Source organism: Protopterus annectens, chromosome 3.part1 (assembly GCF_019279795.1).
Source record: "Protopterus annectens isolate FY-2018-M chromosome 3.part1, PAN1.0, whole genome shotgun sequence".
Taxonomy (NCBI): Eukaryota; Metazoa; Chordata; order Ceratodontiformes; family Protopteridae; genus Protopterus; species Protopterus annectens.
This window is the reverse complement of record NC_056732.1, coordinates 162,370,638-162,392,214: the sequence shown is the minus strand read 5'-3', so window position 1 is coordinate 162,392,214 and position 21,577 is coordinate 162,370,638. Positions and strand designations below refer to the sequence as shown.

The 21,577-nt window shown below is 41.7% G+C and overlaps 1 protein-coding gene across 9 annotated transcripts in view; it reads right to left on the bottom strand.

Moving 5' to 3' along the window:
- The window catches only part of SVIL (supervillin), a gene marked incomplete in the record, with an annotated part of 2,930,183 nt that overhangs the window by 297,321 nt on the left and 2,611,285 nt on the right, over positions 1 to 21,577 (bottom strand). For all 9 annotated transcript variants that reach the window (XM_044066681.1, XM_044066680.1, XM_044066686.1 and 6 more), the window contains 1 exon segment: positions 16,786 to 16,891. In XM_044066681.1, coding sequence (XP_043922616.1) covers positions 16,786 to 16,891 — 106 coding nt within the window.

The following is a 21,577-nucleotide window of genomic DNA, read 5'->3' as shown; positions in this document are numbered from 1 at the left end:
GGTACAAAACTGTACTATGTCCTTCAAGGATGCATCTGCAGTCCTTACAAATGGGTAGAATACCATAGCTAAACTTGGGGAGGAGGAAAAAAGGAGAGATTATGGTGTAGTTAGGATCCCTTGCAAAACAGCAGTGGCAAAACCTGCTCGGGATCTAGAATATAAAGGTAAATTGTAATGCTTGGCAAATGTATGCACAGAGGTCCAAGTAGCAGCCTCTACAATGTCCTTGGTAGCCACTCCTCGTAAGAAAGCTGTGGTAGTGGCTGTAGCCCTTGTGGAGTGAGGCCTGATGTTCTCTGGAGTTTTCTTTCCATGGTAGGAGTAACAAAATCTAATGCAATTTCCTATCCATTTGGAGATTGTCTGTTTTGAAATTGGTTTTCCTTCCTTTCCTGTTGCATATGCTACCAGAAGCTGGTCAGTTTTTCTATTGGACTTGGTCCTGTCCAGGTAGTAGCGTAATTGTCTATGTACATCCAAGGTATGCAACAGTCTTTCTCCCCTGTTCTGTGGGTTGGGGAAGAATGTAGGTAGGTGGATAGCCTGATTTAAAGACACTCTGGATACCACCTTAGGCATAAATGTAGAATTTGTTCTCATGGACACTCTATCTTGATGGAAGATCAGGAAGGGTTGCACTGCCATTAATGCCTGTAGTTCAGAGACCCTTCTTGCTGAGGTGATTGCCAGCAGGAAAGCAGTCTTCCAGGATAAGTATTGTAATTCTGCTGTTGCTGCTGGTTCGAAAGGAGGAAGTGTCAATTTTTCTAGCACAAAGTTCAAGTCCCATGCTGGCAATGGTGGTTTCCTGGGAGGTTTTACATTTTAATTCCTCTCAGAAACTGTCTGAGCAGAGGATGAGAGAAGACAGGAGGATCCAAGCTGTATTCTGCTGAAATAGCTGATGCATGTATCTTGATGGAAGAATAGGACAGGCCTGTATGGAAGAGCTCTGCCAAGTACTCCAGGATGTTGGCTATGTTTACCAGTGCCACATCTTCTCCCTTTGCAGTACTCCAAATGAGATATCTTTTCCATTTTGCTGCATAATTCTTTCTTGTTGAAGGTCTACAAGCCTCAAGGATTATGTCTTTAACCCTTTGGGATAAATTTGGGTTAATTGTTCTTATGTAATGTTCCAGGCAGTTAGCTGCAGAGTTTTCAGGTTTGGATGCAGGATGTTGTAGTTGTTCTGTGTTAACAGCAATGGGATCAGGGTAGTGCCCATATTTGTTCCCGAGACATGCTCCTCAGCAATGGGTACCAATGTTGTCTTGGCCAGTCTGGAGCTATCAGAATGATCCTTGGACATTCCTCTTTGATCTTCAAAAGCACCTTGTGCATCAAAGGAAGTGGTGGGAATGCGATGCTGTCAGGTTTTCCAACTGAAAGATAGGGAGTCCACCTTCCAAGCAAGTGGGTGGTACGTCCTTGTGCAGAATTTCTTTAGCTGGTGATTGAGTGGGGATGCAAATAAGTCTATTTGTGGTAATCCCCATTCTCTTGTGATGGCTTTGAAAATGTCCGGATGCAGCATCCATTCGTGGGCATCTGTGGTAGTTCTGCTTAATATGTCTGCTAGAATGTTTTCTTTTCCCGGTACAAAAATTGCTTGTAACTGAATGTTGTAGCTCAGAGCCACATCCCATAGGTCCAGTGCCAGCCGGCATAGAGAATATGAATGTGTGCCTCCCTGTGGCTTGCAGTACTTTTCTTGCAGTTAGATGGTTCTGCTTTGTTAATGCCAAGAAGTAGAGAGGTAGTTGCTCTTTCTTTTCTGCAGTTAGGAATTCCATTTGTTTTGATGTGCCCAGCTCTGCACCCAGAAAGGTTATTCTTTGGGATGGAATCAGCCTTGACTTTTTTATATTGACTGTATATCCCAGGGCTTGCAGCAGGTAGATGACTCTTTGTAAGTCTTCTGTTAGCTTGCTTTTGTTGTCCGCTTGTATCAGGCAGTCGTCCAGGTAGGGATAAATTTGGATCCCCTGAAGTCTGCAATGAGCAATTACTGATGCCAGGCATTTCGTGAACACTCTGGGTGCAGTAGATAAGCCAAAGGGCAATGCTGAGAATTGATAATGCTCTGATCCTGCAAGAAATCTGAGGTATCTTCTGCAAATTGGTCGTATGGGGACGTGCAGGTATGCCTCCTTGAGATCTAGAGTTACCAGCCAAGACTCCTTGCCCAGCATGGGAAGAAGCTGCTGTAGGGTCAGCATTTTGAATTTTGGAACAATGAGGAATGTGTTTAAAGCGGACAGGTCGAGAATAGGCCTCCATTTGCTCTCTTTTCTTGGTACCAGGAAGAGTCTGGAGTAAAATCCCTTTCCTTGTTCCATAGATGGTACCTTTTCCACAGCTCTCATTCTTAATAATTGAGATATTTGCTTTAGAGCTTCTGCCCTTTGAGTAGGTGGTAGGTTTGGCATTCCTCTCTTTCCTGGTAGAGTATGGAAATGGAACCTGTAACCTTGGTCTATAGTTTGCAAAATCCATTTTTCCCTTGTGATGCAATGCCAGTTCTTTGAAAATAAGGTTAGCTTTCCGCCTAAGGGTGCTTCCAGTTGTTCCCTGGTAGGAGGTGCCACAGCCAAGTCACTGTGATTGTGTTGTTGTAGTGGTGGTGGCTGCGTCCGTGCCTCGCTGGTTGTTACCTTGCCACTGGCGTCCCCTGTAGGCACCCCTGGATTGGTTTCTGCCTCTTGAACGCCTATTCCTGCCTCTCTGTGTCTTAGAGGAGTCCGGAAAGGACCAATTCTTGGAGGGCCAGTTCCTGCTAAACCTTGGAGGTTGAACCTGTAAGAAATCTTTCACTGTTTGTACAGATTTGCCTTCTCTTCCATCTTTTTTAGTACCTGCTGTGCAGGGGAACCAAATAAATTGACTTTGTCCATGGGTGCATCCAAAAGCTTTGATTTGACATGGTCTGGTAATGCCTGCTCTTTCAACCATGCATGTCTCCTGATAACTGTGCCAGTCATGGCTGATCTAAAGGAAGCCTCCAGTGCATCATAGCCACATTTTAAAGAATGGTTACTAACCTGCTGTATGTTATGTACCATTTCCTGAACATATTTCTTATCTAAAGATTCTTCAGAGGACAGTTTTTAGTTAACTGGTCAAGCATAAACTCTTGATATTGAATCATATGAAATTGGCAGTTCAAAGCCCTAGCTGACAAAGTAGCAGAGGTGTAAACTTTTTTACCCTATCTCTCTAAGGACCTGGATTCCCTTTCAGAGGGGAGGGGGTTTTTAGTAGATGTAGTTGCTACAGCTTTAGGGCCCTGGGAGATAGTCTCTGGATCTGCAAAAGGAGCCTTGAATAAATGGTGATGAGTGTCCGGGACCCTGTAGAACCTATCGGGCTTAGCAGGGGCCGGAGGTAATGAATCAGGAGCAGTGCAAGCATCATTAAATGCGTCATCTACAACAGAAAGAACTGGAGGTATAGCTAAAGGCCTATGCTGTGGCAAATGGAGAAAGGTTCTAAGCCTTTTTCTGGAGTCTGAGAAATCTTGGCCCTGCCACTGAAATTGTTCCCTCATAGCATGCAAGGTTTCCCTAAAGGAAAATTCCTCAGGTGGAGAGGCTGAAGGAATGGACTCTTCAGCATCAGAGTCTTCGTAAGGGGAATAAGGAGCCTCAGGAGGGTCTGTATGTTCTGAGTCATCAGAGGAATCATCTGTGGATACTGGCTCTGGGGGCTCTGCTCTAGGCCTCTTCTCTGGAGGTGGATGAGAGGTCCTGTCTGGATGAGGCTGGGATCTACGAATTAAAGAAATGAGATCCTCAGCCAAAGAAAGCATATGGGAACTGGTGCTGGGCCTGTGAGAGGGGGGTTTGACAGGCACCGTTTTTGAAGCTTTGGCTGCTTTAGCCCTGGCAAAGGCCTTAATAGACATGGCTGCAGGAGGCCTAGCAGCTCCACGTGCAGGGGTTGAAATATCCAAGGGAATAGTGTCTGATAATTCCTGAGAAACCGCAACTGCAGGTTGGATTTCAGAAGCCGATTCCACCAGGTTAGAAGAGGCCTCAGTAGAAGGCATGTTTTCGGCTGGGGGAAGAACCGCTTGCTCGGTTTCAGCCGAAACAGAGACACTCGTGGTTGGCTTAACCGCGGTTTCGGCTGAAACCGCGGACCGCGAGTGTTGGTCCTTTTCCCTGCGTTTTTTGGTAATTTGTGAAGTCGGAGGATCCGACGGCATGATATAAGCAAAATCAGAGCCGAAAAACTGTTCTGCAAATTCCGACCGACGTCTAAGCGTCCGTCGGTTAAAAGAAGCACAGGCTAGACAAGCTGCTACATCGTGGTCTGGGCCTAAACAAGGTAAGCAGTAAGAGTGGAAATCTTTATGAGGTATTTGTTTCCCACAAGTTAAACAGTTATTCACTTTTTCTGACATCGGCTGAGGCAAGAAAGAGTCCCCAACGGGTACTTAGCTTTTTAGAAGTCTTCGAAGTAGTATTCGGTAGTAGTAATCTCTGGTTCTGACCGACCGGCACTTGCGAACAGCTTCTGCTTCGGGCACCACACGGCAAGAAAGACGGAGGAAAATGGCGTCGGCTGATGCCTTTATACCCGAAGAACTGCAGCTATGATGTCGGGTGAAGCGCGACACCAGCCGAAGCCAGACCCAGACTTTGGAATCCGGCCGACCGAAGGGCTGCCTGACGACAGGACTACCCATTTGTAAGGACTGCAGATGCATCCTTGAAGGACATCAGGTGAAATAGCTAAAGGCCTGTGCTGGGGAAGCTTGAGGAAGGTACAAAGCCTTTTCCTGGAGTCAGAGAATTCCTGACCCTGCCATTGAAAATGTTGCCTCATGGAATGGAGGACTTCACCAAAAGAAAAATCCTCTGGAGGGGAGGCAGAGGGAATGGATTCCTCAGCATCAGAGTCCTCGTAGGCCTGGAAGGATTCTTCTTGGGCATCAGAGTGTTCAGAATCCCCAGAGGCTTCATCCGAGGAGAGGTCGTCCGCCTGCTCAGTTCTGGGCCTTTTCTCTGCAGGTGGCTGGGAACCCCTTTCCGGATGAGGCTGAGACCCCCTGATAAGGGAAATAAGATCAGCCAGAGACATGATCTGCTTATCAGAAGAAGGGGCCTGGGCAGTAGGTCTAGGATGGGCCTTGGCCTGGCTTGCGGCCTTAGCACGTGCAAAGGCCTTGATGGACATGGATACAGGAGGCCTAGCAGCCCCACGTGCAGGTGTAACCTTGTCCACAGAAATGGTGTCGGGTAGATCCAGAACTTTGGTTTCCGGAGGAAAATCAACAACCGGCACCAGAGAGATCTCAGAGACCGAAGGTCGTGTTAACGCTGTGTCGTCGGCCTGGAGCGGTGGATTTACCACTTCCGAAGGGACTGGAGCACTAGCAGAGGGTTTGGGAGTAGCATCGGTAGTGGACGCGGGCCGAGGATGTCGGTACTGGTCCTTGCATTTTTTAGCAGATTGTGTAGTCGGTTGATCCGACGGCATGATGTACGCAAAGGATTCACCGAAAAAGTCCTCGGCGAATTCTGCCCGGCGCCTGAGAGTGTGCTTATTAAAGCAAGCACAGGCCGAGACATCGTGGTCTGGGCCCAGGCAAGGAAGGCAGAGAGAATGGAAGTCCTTATGAGGTATTTGTTTACCACAAGACAAACAATTATTAACTTTCTCAATTTGTTCTGACATCGGCTGAGGCAAGAATAAATGTTCCCCAACGGGGTACTTAGCTTTTAGATGTCTTCGGTACTGAAAACATAGGAGCTGACCGACCGGCACTTGCGAACTGCTTCTGCTTCGGGCACCGCGGGGCAAGAAAGACTGAAGAAGATGGCGTCGGCCGATGCCTTTATACTCCAGCCGTGGTGACGTCGGAGAGGAGGCGACACCAGCCGACGCCGGACCCAGACTTTGGAATTCGGCCGACCGAGGGCTGCCTGAGGCAGGACAACCCATAGTTCCCTTATCCATAACAGGATCAGAATATCTAATTAAAAAGCCCCATGATCTGGTTTTAGACTATAACGAACAGAATCCTGGGCAGTCAGCTTTGGCAGAGGTCTCTCCATCAACCACCTACAATGACACAACTTGTACTACTATTTTTCTTCTGTTCTGTTTTTCCTTGCCATGCCTGCTGAGCAGCAAACCATCTCCCATCGATCTTGAAGCCATTCATTCCATTGTACCTGGTATCAACAGCAAAGGGATGGCAACCAACTGGAGACACCACCATACAAGGCAGCTATGAATGATGTCTATGCCTTTTGTCTTCAACTACTGATGCAAGGTAGAAGGGCATTTCTAATAGTCGTGCCCCACTCCAGAGTGGCAGAAATGGGCACTCAAATCACTATGAAGGCATATGCTACCCCATTGGATAGCATGCTTGTACACATGATAATAGGGCTACCATCACTGGCTTGGTAGAACCAAGTAAACATCCTGAGTCTTGTATATCTGCATTGACAACAAGCCTCCTCTGCTTTCTGATGGAGTGGTAGTCCAGGAACACTCCCTCCCACCAGCTAAGAAGGTCAATCTGCCACTGGACAACAACTCCCATCCTCGCTCACATAGCTCCTTCAGTGTCTGTGTCACCAGCTGAACTTAGGATCACTAAATCATAGTAAGAACTTTATCCCCTCTACTTGATGACCTCCAAACTCAAATATGTACAAGTGGATTTTGCCACAGGCTTAGTAGCAGCCTCCGTCGTGAACTTCACCTAGCCTAAAACAGCTCTGATCAGAGATGTGCATAGGTCACGCTAGCTTGTGATGGAGGGAGATGTGGGCAATGTAGTCATTACTATTTTAGTTTTCCTTACATTCAGACCTCAAAGGTGTGCACATAATGTCATTATAGCTTGTGTGGGGAGCTGACTAACCTCGGAGACATACACAGAAGATTATAACTTGTTTAGAAACAGTGAATTGTTTAGAACCATGCAGTTATTGGTACACTACTACTACTACTGTCATTTTTCCACTTTCCTGACAATCAAACATTGGACATAAGGTGGTTATTTTGCAGGAGTGGGGGGAGGGGGGTTGAGGTAAGGAGGCATGCTGTGACATCAGACACCAACAGGGTGAAATATGTTTCTGTGCTCTACTTGTTCTTTCAGATTTGTCCCATTCAGGCAGAGTGGTACACAGAAAATGGCTGTCTTTTGGGGGTATGAGTAGGAAAGTACCTTGTATAAATGTTTAACAGCAACTGGTTTAAATATAGGACTGTAGCCATTTGTGTCTTCATCCCAGTCTAACAGTCTTATACAAGTGTGATTCACAGACCCCAGTTTTATGAGAGTGTAGGGAGGCAGGCACTATTCTCACATGGGATTTATGCATCCCTGCAAACTTTTGCTGCCTTCTCAGTTTATTGTGAACTGGTACCTTGTCAGATATGCCTTAAAAAAAAGCACACATTTCTTTTTTGCTCAAACATTTTTAAGACCATCATTGGATCAAAAGTTTGGCAATTATAACCTCATGGCTTCTGCAGTCATAGTGGTCCCAGACCAATGGCTTGATTGTATTACTTATTCCAGTTATTACACCGTACTCTTGGCCAGTTAAGGTATGTGGGAAAAAAAAGCTGAAAAAAGGAAAGCTCAAAAGTAAGACAGAAAGTTCTTCCCATAGTCAGGATTTTTGTTCGGGGCATGAAGTCAAAAGGGGAGAACAAAAAAAAATCTTAAATATACATCAAAGTATCTAGGCAAAGCATTTGCTAGATCAGTCAGTTCATCCACTCTTATGCTGCAGTGTGCCCAAGTGGGGTGTGCTAAAAGAATGAAAGAAAAAGCAAAGTTGAAGAATAAGTCTGAATTTCTTTTCTTGGTCATGACTTTTTCAGGGCCTCACTGAATCAAAAAGGTATGGGGAAAAATTCTAAAATGCACCTCATAACATGTATAACCTTCAGGGCTTCTAGGGGCTTAAAAGCCCACAGTCTACAAGCTAAAGTAAGTTACTTCCTCACAGTTATTAGAGTGCAGCCTGGCCAAATTATGGCATACTGAAGGGATACAGAAGAAAGCTGAAAAATAAGTCAATGTGTGAAAATGTAGAAGAAAATAAACTGGATGATGTGGGGAGGCCATAATGGAGAGGAACACGGGGGCACTGATGGATATGTGGGGAGAAGGGACAGGCAGCAGGGTGGGGTTCTACCACTGAGCTCTTTGCCTAAGGCACTATTTCACAAGGTTTTCTCTGATTTCTAAACAGCCTTTCAGGGTTTAGGAGGAACTTAAATTTGGTCTCAAAAGTAAACATTTTAATAAATTGTCTCCAAGAATTCTGCATTTGTGTCTGGAACTACATGAGATGTAGCATACAGATGGAAATGTACAGATCAAGCTAGATGCCAAAAAAAGGGAGTGGGACAAAAAGAAGCTATGCAGCACTACAGATCCAGAATTTACCTCTGTGGAGTATAAGTAAGGAAGTGGGGCATATGCTGTCTTTTATGACCATTAACAACTGCATCTGATGTGGCTAATGGATGAAAGTCCAAGATAGAGTACTTTTACCCACCAACTACTCTGGCTTGAAGCTTGTCAGGGGACTTCCAAGCCAATTTAATGTCATATTTAACAACTAGAAGTGGAAGAACCACCACAGAATTTGGTTCAGAGAGCTCAACTTTTAGCAGGCTGAATCCTAGATTACCACGAGCATGCCTACCTTCTGGAACATTTTGCCAATGAACTCAGAGGCATAGCTTACTCATCCAACACCTGGAGCCATTCCCCAATCTTGCACCCTTTAACATTGCTGAGTAGGGGAAAAAAAAGGGCTATAATCTTATCCGGTGCTCCAGAAATACAGGAGCCTATCAGTTCAAGTTTCTGAACCCCACCCTTGCCCCTCCTTCTAAAGCTGAGTTAAAAAAATGCAGAAGACAATCATGTTTCATTTATGAACCCTAACCCTACTTCCCCTTATACAGCTTTGAATAAATTAAAAAAAAAAAGAAAGAAAGAAACCTTTCTCCTTCCTTAAACTGTAGCAAACTATTTGCTATAATTTTAACACACAGTTGCTATAGTTTATGCACAAAGAACACAGAAAATAAACAAAAAAAAAGGTTGATGCTACAGATGGTAAATAAATGGTAAGATGCTACAAATGTATTCTATGCACTGAGTGCTATAGTGCTCGGATTTGTTTTTAAATAAACTTTTTTTTTTTCTTTTATACTGCTACAGTTAGACCACACAGAGTGCTACAACTCAGATTTGGCCAAAGATGCAATACCAACATTTTAAAAGCCAGCATGCACCATTTCCTAAGAATGATTGGGATCGAGCCATTGATTGCACCCAAGAAAGCTACCCCTTTTGCCCAACTCTAGCAATGCTATTGAATGGAATGACTGTCTGCTGACCAAGATGTACACTAGTCAGAGGAGGAATAAGTTACCCCCTTAGAATGGATGTCAAAGTCATTCTCAGAGGGGTGTGTGTCAGACGCACTAAAAACTGATCCAACAGGCACACAGCCTGTGCTGTCTTCTAAGCAGTGAAAATCTTTGTTCACCACCTTGGCCACCTTTTATTGTTATAAATTAACTCAGGACTTTCTTCAATTCAGATAAGGTTCACCTGTACATTCACCTGAAAAAAATGGGGACCCCTAAACTGGAAAATACTAGAGTTCCAACAGCTATTTTTCCCCAGTGGCCCAACTGACCACTGGGACTACTACTCTTGTTAAGAGAAAACAAATGTTTTCATCAATGAAACTGCACTGAAAAAGTAGTGTTTGTGACTGCTGAAACAGTCAGTGGAGACTAGTATGTCTTACCCTGGAGGAATATATGAAAGACAAATGCTTAACACTTGCCCTTGTCTTCAGTGCGGTCTACTTCCTGTGTGTTAAAGATCCTGATATGGCTTACAACTGTGGCACTACTTTTCTCTAGCTTAAAGAAAAATGGACCTCAACTTTGACAGGACTTCCCTGTGCTCCCAGATGCTCCTAACCATATGCCAAAATTTGGTTAACCTAAAGTTCTTACAAAAAATACAGGTGCCCTGCCCTGGAAGTACGAAGTGATAATTTGCTGATCCTCACCCTTCATCTACTGTTCACAAATGCACTTCTGAAAAAGTGTTTGCAGTGCATTACTGGAAGAAAGTGGGGAAGGACTGAAAACACCAAACTAGGATGATCATAAGATGAGTTGGGTAAAAGGCCAATGTTTGACAACATGAGGAAATATTTCCAACAAACAACAATGTTATTTTAACTGGAATAAACTACCAACAGTAAGTTCTAATACCGGAAAACCAGGACAGAAATGAGAATGGGGAAAGCACATCCTGCACATTTACGAGTGTTTTTCTGAGGGCATTAATAAAGCTCGTGGTCACGATAGTGGTAGTAGACCCATGGAGAACTGCTGAACACACAGATGAAGGGTACCCCAATTACAGATATGAAATATTGCATGATAACTACATGACTAGATCAGAGGAAGTTATAAATGATTGTTGAGAGATTGGATAAGCAATTTACAAAGAAGCAATGTAAAGACATCATGTATGGCTCTCCAAATACGAAGCAAAGTCTAGAAGATTTAGGATTTTTACTTGGAAGTGTTTGCAAAGGTACTTCATACTCCAGGCAGACGGCAGAGAATTTTTCGTCAGGTAGATGGCAAATGTTGGAGGTGTGATGGGGAAGAAAGAGGAAACTAGGAACATATATTATGGGAGTGTAATGACTTGGCAGACTTTAAAAATTCCCCATTGCATACTTTGTTAGAAATACTGATTGAGAAAATAAGGTGCAACTAAGAAAATTATATTTTTGAGCTGGGATACCGGATGTGAATTGCCTAGACATAGTAAGGCCTAATTCTGGTGACTGCCAAAAAACAATTACTAGAAAATGTAATCAAAGCCTAAACCAACTGTATTTGAAGTACTGCACATTGTAACAGAGGTAAAAAACTGAAAGTGGGATATTTAGAAAAGGGCAGGAACAAATTATGCAGAATAAATGGAAATTGTGGGAACAATACATGCATAAAAAATGTTTTGGAGAAGGAATGAGGTTTAAGGGATGGCAGGAATTGGCCAACTTATGTAATGTTACAAAAGAATAGCAAAAAAGACTTCACAGCCCACCAGGCTGTAGTAAAAATGTAGAACTTTTAATACAAAATGTAACTGCTTTCTGGATACACCCTTCGTCACACATATACAAGAAAACAAAAACCTTTTTAAAGTATTTCAAAATCAATAACCCAATAAGCATCAAGATCTAATCATCTAAGTCACAGGTCTACGCCTCCTAAGAACAGGTTTTAAAGGTACCACTCCACTGAGTCCTGGACTTCTGTCAGCACCTAGCCTTAGAATCCATTGTACCTCACAGTATTCAGAATGATTAACAATATCGCCCCCTCTGGCATTCACCTTAACCAGTTGTGAAACCATGAAAGTAAAGTGGTGCCCTGGATGTTCTTTAATATGTTGAAAGAGAGCATGATGTGTATTGCTCAAACATATGGCTGATAAATGCTTGGAAATGCATGTTGTCATGCCCATTATTATGACTGTACTGTATTTCTGACTGACCTGGCTGAAAAAGGTCTTGTACAAGCCCACTAACCTAGTCATCAAGCAAAAAAGATATAAGAGAAGGGTATTTTATTTAGAAACAAAAAATAAATATTCTGTATTATAATGTAACAATGACACAGAAGAAAGTGTAATAAAAGAAAACAGAGGTAATCAAGAAGGTTCACGTCAAGCCTGGAATCCCACTTGTGACCCAGAGGGTGAGAAGACTAAGAAACAACACAGTATAAAGGACTAGCCTAGATAAAACCACTTTAGCGAAAAGATCTAGGAGTCTCTCTCTCTGATACACTCCCTGTGGGATGAATAAAGACGGACTGCTGAAATTTCAAATAGTTTATTCAGTTTAGTAGGTAGATGGATGCGTGTAGGGCAAGAACACTCATCCATCTATCTACTTAACTGAATAAACTACTTGAAACTTCAACAAGGTGTCTTTATTCCTCCCACAGGGTGGGTATCAAAGAGACTCTCCTAGATCTGCTAGCAAAAGTGACTTTAAGAGTGATTGTAAGATGCAATAAAAGGGGAAGATGATACGCCTACTGGGAATAGGATAACAAAACAGAAAAGTGCAAATGGGTAGGGAAAATGCAAAAAAAAAAAAAAAAAAAAAAAAAAAAGGCAAGTAATGACTGAATAGTTTTATGCACCACTTTCTATAAAAAAATAAAATCCATTTATAGAAAGAATGCTTAAGGTAAGCCATACTTACATACAAGTTCAATGCTTAAGAAAATGTGAACTTTCTGTCCAAAATTAAATCCACCAAGCTTTGAGTATAACATTTTCTGAAAGCTACCAACAACTTTCAAAACCTCTATCAGGTAGTCCACAGGGTCTATCAGGTGGTCCAAAGGGATTGTGGGAATGCTTAGAAGAGCCAAATCCTCAAATGAGGTTAATGTCCTGCAATATGGTGGTTGCACTCATGACCCAAACAGGAATCATTTCAGGACAAGGCCATCATGGAGAGACCACGACAAGATTTGCCTTGTCTGCTTTGAATTTCACTAACTGAAGCGATATTATATGGGTAGAGAAATGCCATACGCTCACCATCATGATGAAAGAAACTGAATCAGAGAGCTATATTTTCAGGGTGACCCATCCCTGACATATCTGAGTTTTTTTTTTTTTTTTGCAAAACAGCCACAACTCAGGAAATGGGCTTGTGCTCCAACACGTACATTTTGATATTTGATTCTCCTGGAGTGTAGCACGAGGGCATGATGCACTGAATAGTTGGTCTGCCAAACTGGCAACATTTCTCAGAAAGGATGGTAACAGGAAGTAATATCTTCTCATGATGTTCAGTTACAGAACTACCTGCCAGGCTAAGTGATCTTACCAGTAGTGGCCCCTGTTTTCACAAAGCTCCTCAGGGTCTTGTAAAACTAGCAATATTGTCCTCATCTCAAAGTACATTACGTGCAAGAACTTCTAAAAACCGCCTCGGTTCCGCTGGGTCACTGTTGCTTTTAACTTGCCAATACAACTGCAGCGTTAAAACTGGCATAGTGAAAGGAAAACTCCACCTTCAGGTAGGCAGAACAAGTTCACTAGTCCAAGATGCTTCTGGAAAACATCTCTAACAAGAAGCAGATATAATGTAAAATCAGCCTGCAGGCATGGCACAGTACTCACTGCAGCCCACTCACAAGGAACCCCATGAGCAGGAAGATGAAAACAATGGCTAGCAATAGCTACCATTAGCTCCAGTAGATTTAAAAACATACAAACTGTACTGTGACATACATCTGCATCATGACACAGGGGATCATATGCCTGATCTCCTAAGCACTCTCTAAGGAAAGGAGAGGTACTACTGGATGTGAAGATCTACCCCCCAAAATCAGTCCCTTATATCTAAAAGAAAAGATGACTATTCTCAGTTGTTGACCTCAATGAATACAACTAATGCAAAATACAAGTCACAGTGAGTCTTGGCAAGGGTCACCAGCAATGAGCTATTCAGACAAAAGAATATTAGGAAGTGCTTCTGTTAAATATATCACTATCACTTTGGCATACTCTCGGGGTAGGAAAAAAAAACAAAGTGAATACCATTTAAAAATGTACTGCTCCACAGCAAAATGTAGAAAAGTCATGTGAGTTTCCCTACATAGTAGCATGACAGCAGGTACGTGTCATGCTTAAACAGGACATTCAGTAACCCTGATGTAGCAATGGTATGAGAAAGGTGGTGGTGACCATACAAAGCCTGATACATCAGATGTGATTTCTAAAGTTACTGAGGTCCAAAACACACTCCCCAATTTTTTTTGAAACTACAAATATACACAAATAATACTCATACTCCTCTTTCACTATGGGCACAGGCTCTACGACCCTCCCACATTATGTTCATAGATCTGCCTCTCTCCATGTACCAAAATCTCTCCCTAACAGGGGATATCAGAATCTATTAGAGGAAGATAAGGCAGAGGGGTGGGTAGAAATCCACTCAACATATGACAAGCCTTTATCTCTTTCTAGATAGTCATTCAGTGTGGTACGACAAAGCTTTAAAGGAACTACAAAAGCTTAAGTCAAGGCATCCTATGCAAGCAATCGCATACAGCTGTTAGGTAATCATCAGTGCAGTCAAAGGTTGCATAAAAATGGAACCTCTCTGCAGAAGCTGAGTGAGTCTTCTGTACTAACTGGAAGTTGTCACAAAGGATTGATGCTATGAGTTGTTAATGAGCAGATTCATTTGGTCCAGGGATTGATTCCCTCAGCCTCCATTTGCCTGTGTGACTTTTAAGCAAGTCACTTGACCAGACAGCTTCTTGGTTAATCAGAAATTTCCATGGAGATCACTCCCTATCCCTGTTAACAAATACAACTCATAACATGAAACAAGATAAATAAAAATAAACACTCTCACCTCAGTGACAAATCTTGGAAAAAGACAACACTAGAGAGGACTGACCTGGGAAAGGGTACACAGTTAGTTACGAGTTCTAAGTTTAAAACAGGCTGATAAGAAATCCCTCTGCCAATCACATCGAGAGCTTTGGACTCTCAGTCCAACAGGGGCTAGGGACGCTCAGGATTACAATTGCCATGACAAATGTAAAAAAAAAAAAAAATAATAGTCTTAGGATGCTTAGAAAGAGAGACAGATACTGCTCTAGGAGGCCTACAGAGGAGAATAACCTTCAATGGCGTGTAAAATCCAGAATCACTTGTGCTTCTAATCTGAAAAAGAGCAATCCTGAAATGAGGTTCCAAATGGAGGGCTAGCTACTAATTCTCCCCCTTCTCTCACACATAAAGGTCAAGCTTCTTCTGAAAAATTCCACAAGTCTGGGGCCAACCTGAGATGTTTTCTGAGGATCCCATTCTACACAAGTAGTTAGGTCATAAATTCAGGCTCAGGAGATGATGTGGCCAGTGTCCTTTAACCAGGACTTATTTACCAGAAACAAGTACCATACAGGTTCCTCTCTGATCACAACTTTTTCCTCCAGACGTTAAGATAAAATAATGACCCTTCACAAAATAGAAAGATTACCACATGTGGGTATTTGGAATATTGCATAATGAATTTGGCAAAGGATGTAGGTTACATTAACACCCTGGCCTTCTGCTTTCTTATATTTCTTCTCTTTGCTTCCTTTCTGGACTTGAGAGAGTGCTACAAACTTCATCCATCACAACCACAGTGTGTGTGTGTGTGTGTGTGTGTGTGTGTGTGTGTGTGTGTGTGTGTGTGTGCCCTTCAGCTTTCTTCTCACTGTGATATCTCTGGTACTGGGACTGAATTAGTAGTTAATAAGCATCCCTTAGGGTTGTGCTTTAGACCCAGGCAAAAGAAACAGTTTCTGTGGTAGCCCTAGTTTTTTAATATGGTGACTTCAGAAAACTTTGAATGTCTACAATTCTTGGCACTGCACATGGGAACCTTCCAAACAGCATGCACTGACAAAGATAAATGCATCCTTACACTGAAGATGGAATGCTGTAGCAGACGCACATAGGGATGTGCAAGCTCCCCTTACAGCCCTACTATTCAAAATGTAAAGGAGATTAAATAAAATTCAACTCCTTTGTGTTAAACTTCCTGATCTCTGTTTCCCACTGGAAATCACTGCCAGTGTCATTTCTATTTGCTTGCCTGTACTGATTCCTCTTCCATGTTTTTGTCAGCAGTGATTCCTCGTGTGTGTTTTTTCTCTTCTCTCCATGATTGTGCAACTGCAGTGTTGGTATATATAAGTAAAGGGATGTGGAAGAGGGGTAAACTCCCTGAAATGGGGAAGCACTTTCCCAAAGCATGTTTGATCTGAACAAGATCAAGAACACAACCAACACCCAAAATGGAGACTGTGAAGGAGAAATCTAGTGTAAAACCAGTGTAGTGGACTAATTAAATGAATATCAGATACTACTTTGCTAAAGGATGAAACAGAAGCAACACCCATAACTGAATTAATGGCTCTCATACCACCAGTGTCAGCATATCATAACAGGAATGACAAAATGAGGTTAGTGTTTCACATAGAACATTCCTGCATTTTCAATCGGACATGTGTATGCAAGCAGTTGCAAAAAATCAGCTTATTGCTTTTTATGTACACTGCAATAACTTTGCTGGAGTTCAGTTACTGGTATAAACATTCATTACATCACGCCTTGCTGCTGAAACAGTTCTGTATGCAAATTATACTGAAGGAAAAATTCTTTCATAAATTATGCTTCGCTGTATCAGTACAAGGGGATCTGCAACAATCCAATGGTCAAGGTCACATGGCTTGAATCAGGGATACCAAAATGTACATCATCTACACAGCTGCATCTAAGGTAAGGATGGCGCAGTGGTAGTGCTGTCGCCTCACAGCAAGAGGTTTTCCGGTTCAATTCTTGGCTGGAGTGCCTTCTGTGCGGAGTCTGCTTTTCCTCCCTGCATTCATGTGTTTTTCCTCCAGGTACTCCAGTTTCCTCCCACATATCAAAGACATGCATCAGGAGTGTTCCAAGTCGGACTTTCCCGGTAAACAAATGGTAAATAAAAAAAAATAAATAAGAAGAAGAGTACATGATATGGCAAGCACAACACTACAGGCTTTGATGTTTGAGACACTGGCTGGTTATGCTGGTATCAAACAAAAATACCAAATGAAACATGTAAACTGATGTTTTTCAAAATGTAAACATCTGAATCAGAAAGTTACTTTGCACGTTTTCTTCTTCCTCTTCCCTTCTGCCAGCATGCACAATCATTCCTCCCTGGAAGCACTGCAGAAAACAGGGGGGCTCTTTCCCTTGAAGGACCTGGACCTGAAAGAATCAAACAAGGATGCATAATTAAGTAAAAAATAAGGTTATTTTTACTACTACATTTTAATGTCGGCCTGTCTTCCTTAAAACTTTAAAGTTTTTTGAAACATTATTTCAGTGTTATACTACCTCACACCACAAAAAAAAGTGAACAGACTGTGCCCGGTGTTCATCTGGTTTCAGCTGAAAAAAAATCTGCTTTTTCACACTGTAAAACAAAATGCCCCTGTCCATCCAAAACAGTGGTAGCAATGACTCCAAAGACATGCTGTACTATGTTTCTAGATCTGGTAAGAAAAGACAACATACCTGTTACTGTTGCAGAATATGAGTATGAGAAAAAAAAAAATCACACCTAAAAGACAAGTGGGACCCAGTCACTGTCAAAATTCTAGAAGGCTTTAAAAGTAAAGCTAGTACACAGACGTATAGATGGGTCTATATCACCATAGTCGAAAGTATCAAAACTTCGACTATGTAAATATCGAACCCAAAAGTTAGAAAACGTAAAACACTCATAACAGTTCCGCTACAAAATGTGGAAACACAAACACTACGTACTATTTCTAATGTGGGGAGCTTCGCCAACCCCTCAATGTGGGAGGCTGTGCCCATCACACACACCCCCACTTAAATATACCAACTCCGAGATTGTACCACAGTGGAGGAAATAGCAAAGTCGCGGAAACGGCTCACCAAATTCTTTCCCTGGGAAATAATTTGATGTTCTGCAGATTCAATATTTTCAGACTTCGAACTTCCCAGTTCAAAGTTTCGGTATTCGGACATATGATATATACCCATATAGATCATGGAAGTTGATAAGGGCACCTGGCTCATTAGCCTAACTCAGTGGAGTAACATCCAAAAATGCCAAGTTATAAAATTATTTTCTCCTACACATTGCAAATATGAGTATGTCTGAAGTGATTTTTAATTACTCAACATTTCTGACTGGTATTAGGAAGACGTAATGCAGTCATTACCCTGTTCCTAAAAAATGTTTCATCACCTCTTGAGTCATACCTCCTTCCATTTCCAAATTCCTCCATGCTTTTGTACAATTAGGGTTATAAGGGGCACTACCTAGATTTCTTTCAGGATACTTGAAAATGTTCCACCTCTCCTACTTTTCCAACAAGGATATAACTATTATTATTTCACATGAATATATTATTATCACTATAGCATACCTCTCAATCTCTTAGCACAAAAATTTTGGACAAAACCAAAAATAATGGTTGGGGAGGGGAGCCGATTTTAAACACTGCATTTATAAACGTAGAAAGCTACTAGAACAATAGATATTTCATCAGTATGCATTTCAAAAGGAAACTCAAATGTCTGTCATTATTTATTGTGTTCAGTCAAATGATTTGCCAGAAAACTACAACTTTATGAGGAGCAGACCAGAAATAAGAGGCAAAACTCTGGACAGTTGAGAGATATGCCCTTACAGCAAGACAGTGAAACTTTCAGTTCCATAAATGGAAATATGGAAATGATGCAGGCCAGAAAAGGGCAAAGAACGTTCTGACTCAAATGCAGACTGCATCACTGTATATCAGATGGATCTTCTTGACAACCGAGTATAGTTCTCAGATCTGCAAACAGTGCAAGGAAACCAATTTCCCAGTCTTGGTAAACGAATGTTGTAGCAAATGACAAAGACAATTCTGCACAGATACTTCATATCCCAGTTTGGCACCTATTGTGAAAGAACCCCCACCCCCACCCACACACACATATGTCATAAGGTATCTTCGAATGCTGACCAAGTTGGGGTGATGCTGGGCAACTGCTAGCCAAAATCTATACTATACTATACGGAGTCGGCTAGCAGTCAAATGATAGTCAGTGCCCATTACCAAAGCATTTCAAAAGAACCTAAGTGACAGAAGTCATAAAATAGCAAGAATCAATGTTGCTGAAGGCAGACAAATAGAAACAGTCAAAATCAACAAGTAGGATAAAGCAGTAATTAATGTTTCACTTAACTCCTTAACAGAAAATTTCAATGCAGCTGCGGATACAACTGCATTAAAAAAAACAAAAAAAAATAAATACTGGATCTGTGCCTATTCAGCTCTGAATCGTCAACCACAAAGCACACAGGCTCAACTCCAAAGGTATATGGATGCAGATTTAAGGCTACCTTCTCCCACAAGCAGACTCAGAATTTATTGCTTCACCTCAGACCACTTGCCTCGGCAAATACCGCAATTAGCACTCTTGACATAAGCAAGTGGAGAAAAAAAGGTTAAATGCAATGCAATCAAAAAAAAATTGTTGAGAAAAATACTTTCAAAATAATTTTCATATTAAAACCTTTATTATTGCATGTCAACAGGAGGCTACAACATGCCCATTTCCTTTATTAAATACGTAACATAACATAAAATAAAAACTTTCAGTAAGACAGAGAAAATTTAGCAAGTTTCAATTAAAACCCATTTTCCAGATTAAAAAGAATTGGAATTAACTTCTGTTTTCCACATGATTTATTAAAGGTTCAAAGTGTGACACAAATATATGGAATTTTTGTCTTGGCTGTAGTAATGAACAGGCACAGTTACTCACTTCAATGCGCTGCTCCTCCTACCTAATGGGTGGTTAACATGTGCATTCTCTGATGGGTATAAATATTTAAGACAATGAATTTGTTTATCCTAAACCACTGAATAAGTAAAAATACTCTGTTTTAAACCTGCACTTGAAATTTTCTTACTCCTGCACAAAATAAATATCTCATTCAGTACAATGCACTCAATATTTACCAGAAGTAAGCCTTAAACCATTCAGCTACTTACTACATACTCAGTGAAGACTCGCCAAAATACCATAGGTAAATAACCTTCCACTCATCGGGAAGACAGACATTAAAAGCAATGTAAAGAACAGTTGTTTAAGTAAACTTATCATAACAACAGATGTTTGAATGATCACTGCTGCAGTAGCTTTAGCTACATGGGTTACAGCTTGTAAAGGCTACAACAGCCGGCCATCTTCCAAAGCTTCAGGGTACCTTACACATGCCCAAATTGTCAGGCATCTTGAGCTGAGCTGACTAAAAGACAAGTCTGGGTGCAAAACTCTTCAGAGCTCCCTGCCAACAAAGAGATGGGGACAGAGTCCTGAAAAGACAGTGCTAGGAGCAAGAAAAAATAAATGTGTACACCCTGGCATAAAAAGCACACCAAAAAACAAGTGTGGTGGAGGTATGGAGAGGTTATTGTAGCAGTGATCATTTGAACATCTACTGTTACAGTAAGTTTACTTACATAACTGTGTTATGTTCCTTATAATGATGGCTGCTGCAGTACCCTTAGCAACATGGGTAGAATAACTTGGTTAACTTCAATTGGGAGGTAGAAGGAAAAGAGTCCAGGAGCCCCTGGAGAATGAATAACCGACCCCATGTGAGCAAAAGCTTACAATCTCGAAAGCTCAGAACAGCGCTTTGTTTTCCAAAGGAATAAAATCACTGTTCCCAAAAAAAAAAAAAAAAAAAAAAATTGAACGAATACATAAAGTGGACAGCTTCGACCCCCAACCCCCCCCCCCACTTAAATATACCAACTCCGAGATTGCACTACAGTGACGAAAACGGAAAGAATTTGCTAAAAAGCCGCTTCGCTATTTTGCCTTTTCGTTGTTTTAAGTTTGACCAAGACGCATTTGATAGAATGCATCTTCAGTCATCTAATAGGAACCCTCATTTAAGTATGCAAAGAGGACCAAGTAGCTGCTTCTAGAATACTTCTACAATCCATCCTTTTCCAAAAAGTCACAAATGAAAACAAGGCCCTGGAAGAGTGGGGCCTTGCGACTGCCTGGAGTAATTTTGTTAAGTATAGCCAAAAGACACTAGCCTTAGACAACCATTTAGAAATAGTCTGTTTTGACGCAGGTTGTCCCTTCTCAACTTTACAAGAAATGAACAGTTGATCCGAAGACCTGAAAGATTTAGTTCTGTCAAGACAGTACCCTGAGTTGTCTGTGGGCCTTCAAGATAGAGTACACTTTCTCTCAATTTTAGGTTCAGGAAAGAAAACAGAGATGAACCGTTTGGCTTAAGTAACTTGGATACCACTTTAGGTACAAAATAAGAATTAGTTCTCAAAGAAACCCTGTTCCTATGGAAAATAAGATAGGGTTGACGCACCATAAGAGCTAGCAACTCAGATACCCTTCTTACAGAGAATAGAGCAATCAGTACAACTGTTTTCCATGTTAAGAACTTCAAGTCAGCCAGGCTAGCTGGTTCAAATGGAGTAAGCATTAGCTTCTTTAACACAAAATTAAGATCCCAAGGAGGGACCACCATTTTTCTTGGAGGCCTCTTATGCAAAACCTTTTTCAAAAACATTTTAACATCAGGCTGCATTGAAAGAGGGAGAATCCATGGGAAGACATGCTGAAATGGACAATAAATGAAACTTGATAGAGGAATAAGTAAGAGCATAGTATATTAAAGCACAGAAATATTGTAAAATCAGCAAACAACTAGCCCTGAAGGGGTATTGGTTGTATTGTTGGCACCAGCTACAAAACCTTTTCCATTTGCTAATATGCAATTTTCTAGTAGCAGGCTTTCTTACCTCCATTCATATCTGCTGTACATCCTCAGCAAACAGGTGCCCACATGGAAAAAATATATATATCGTCCAGGCAGTCAATTGAAAT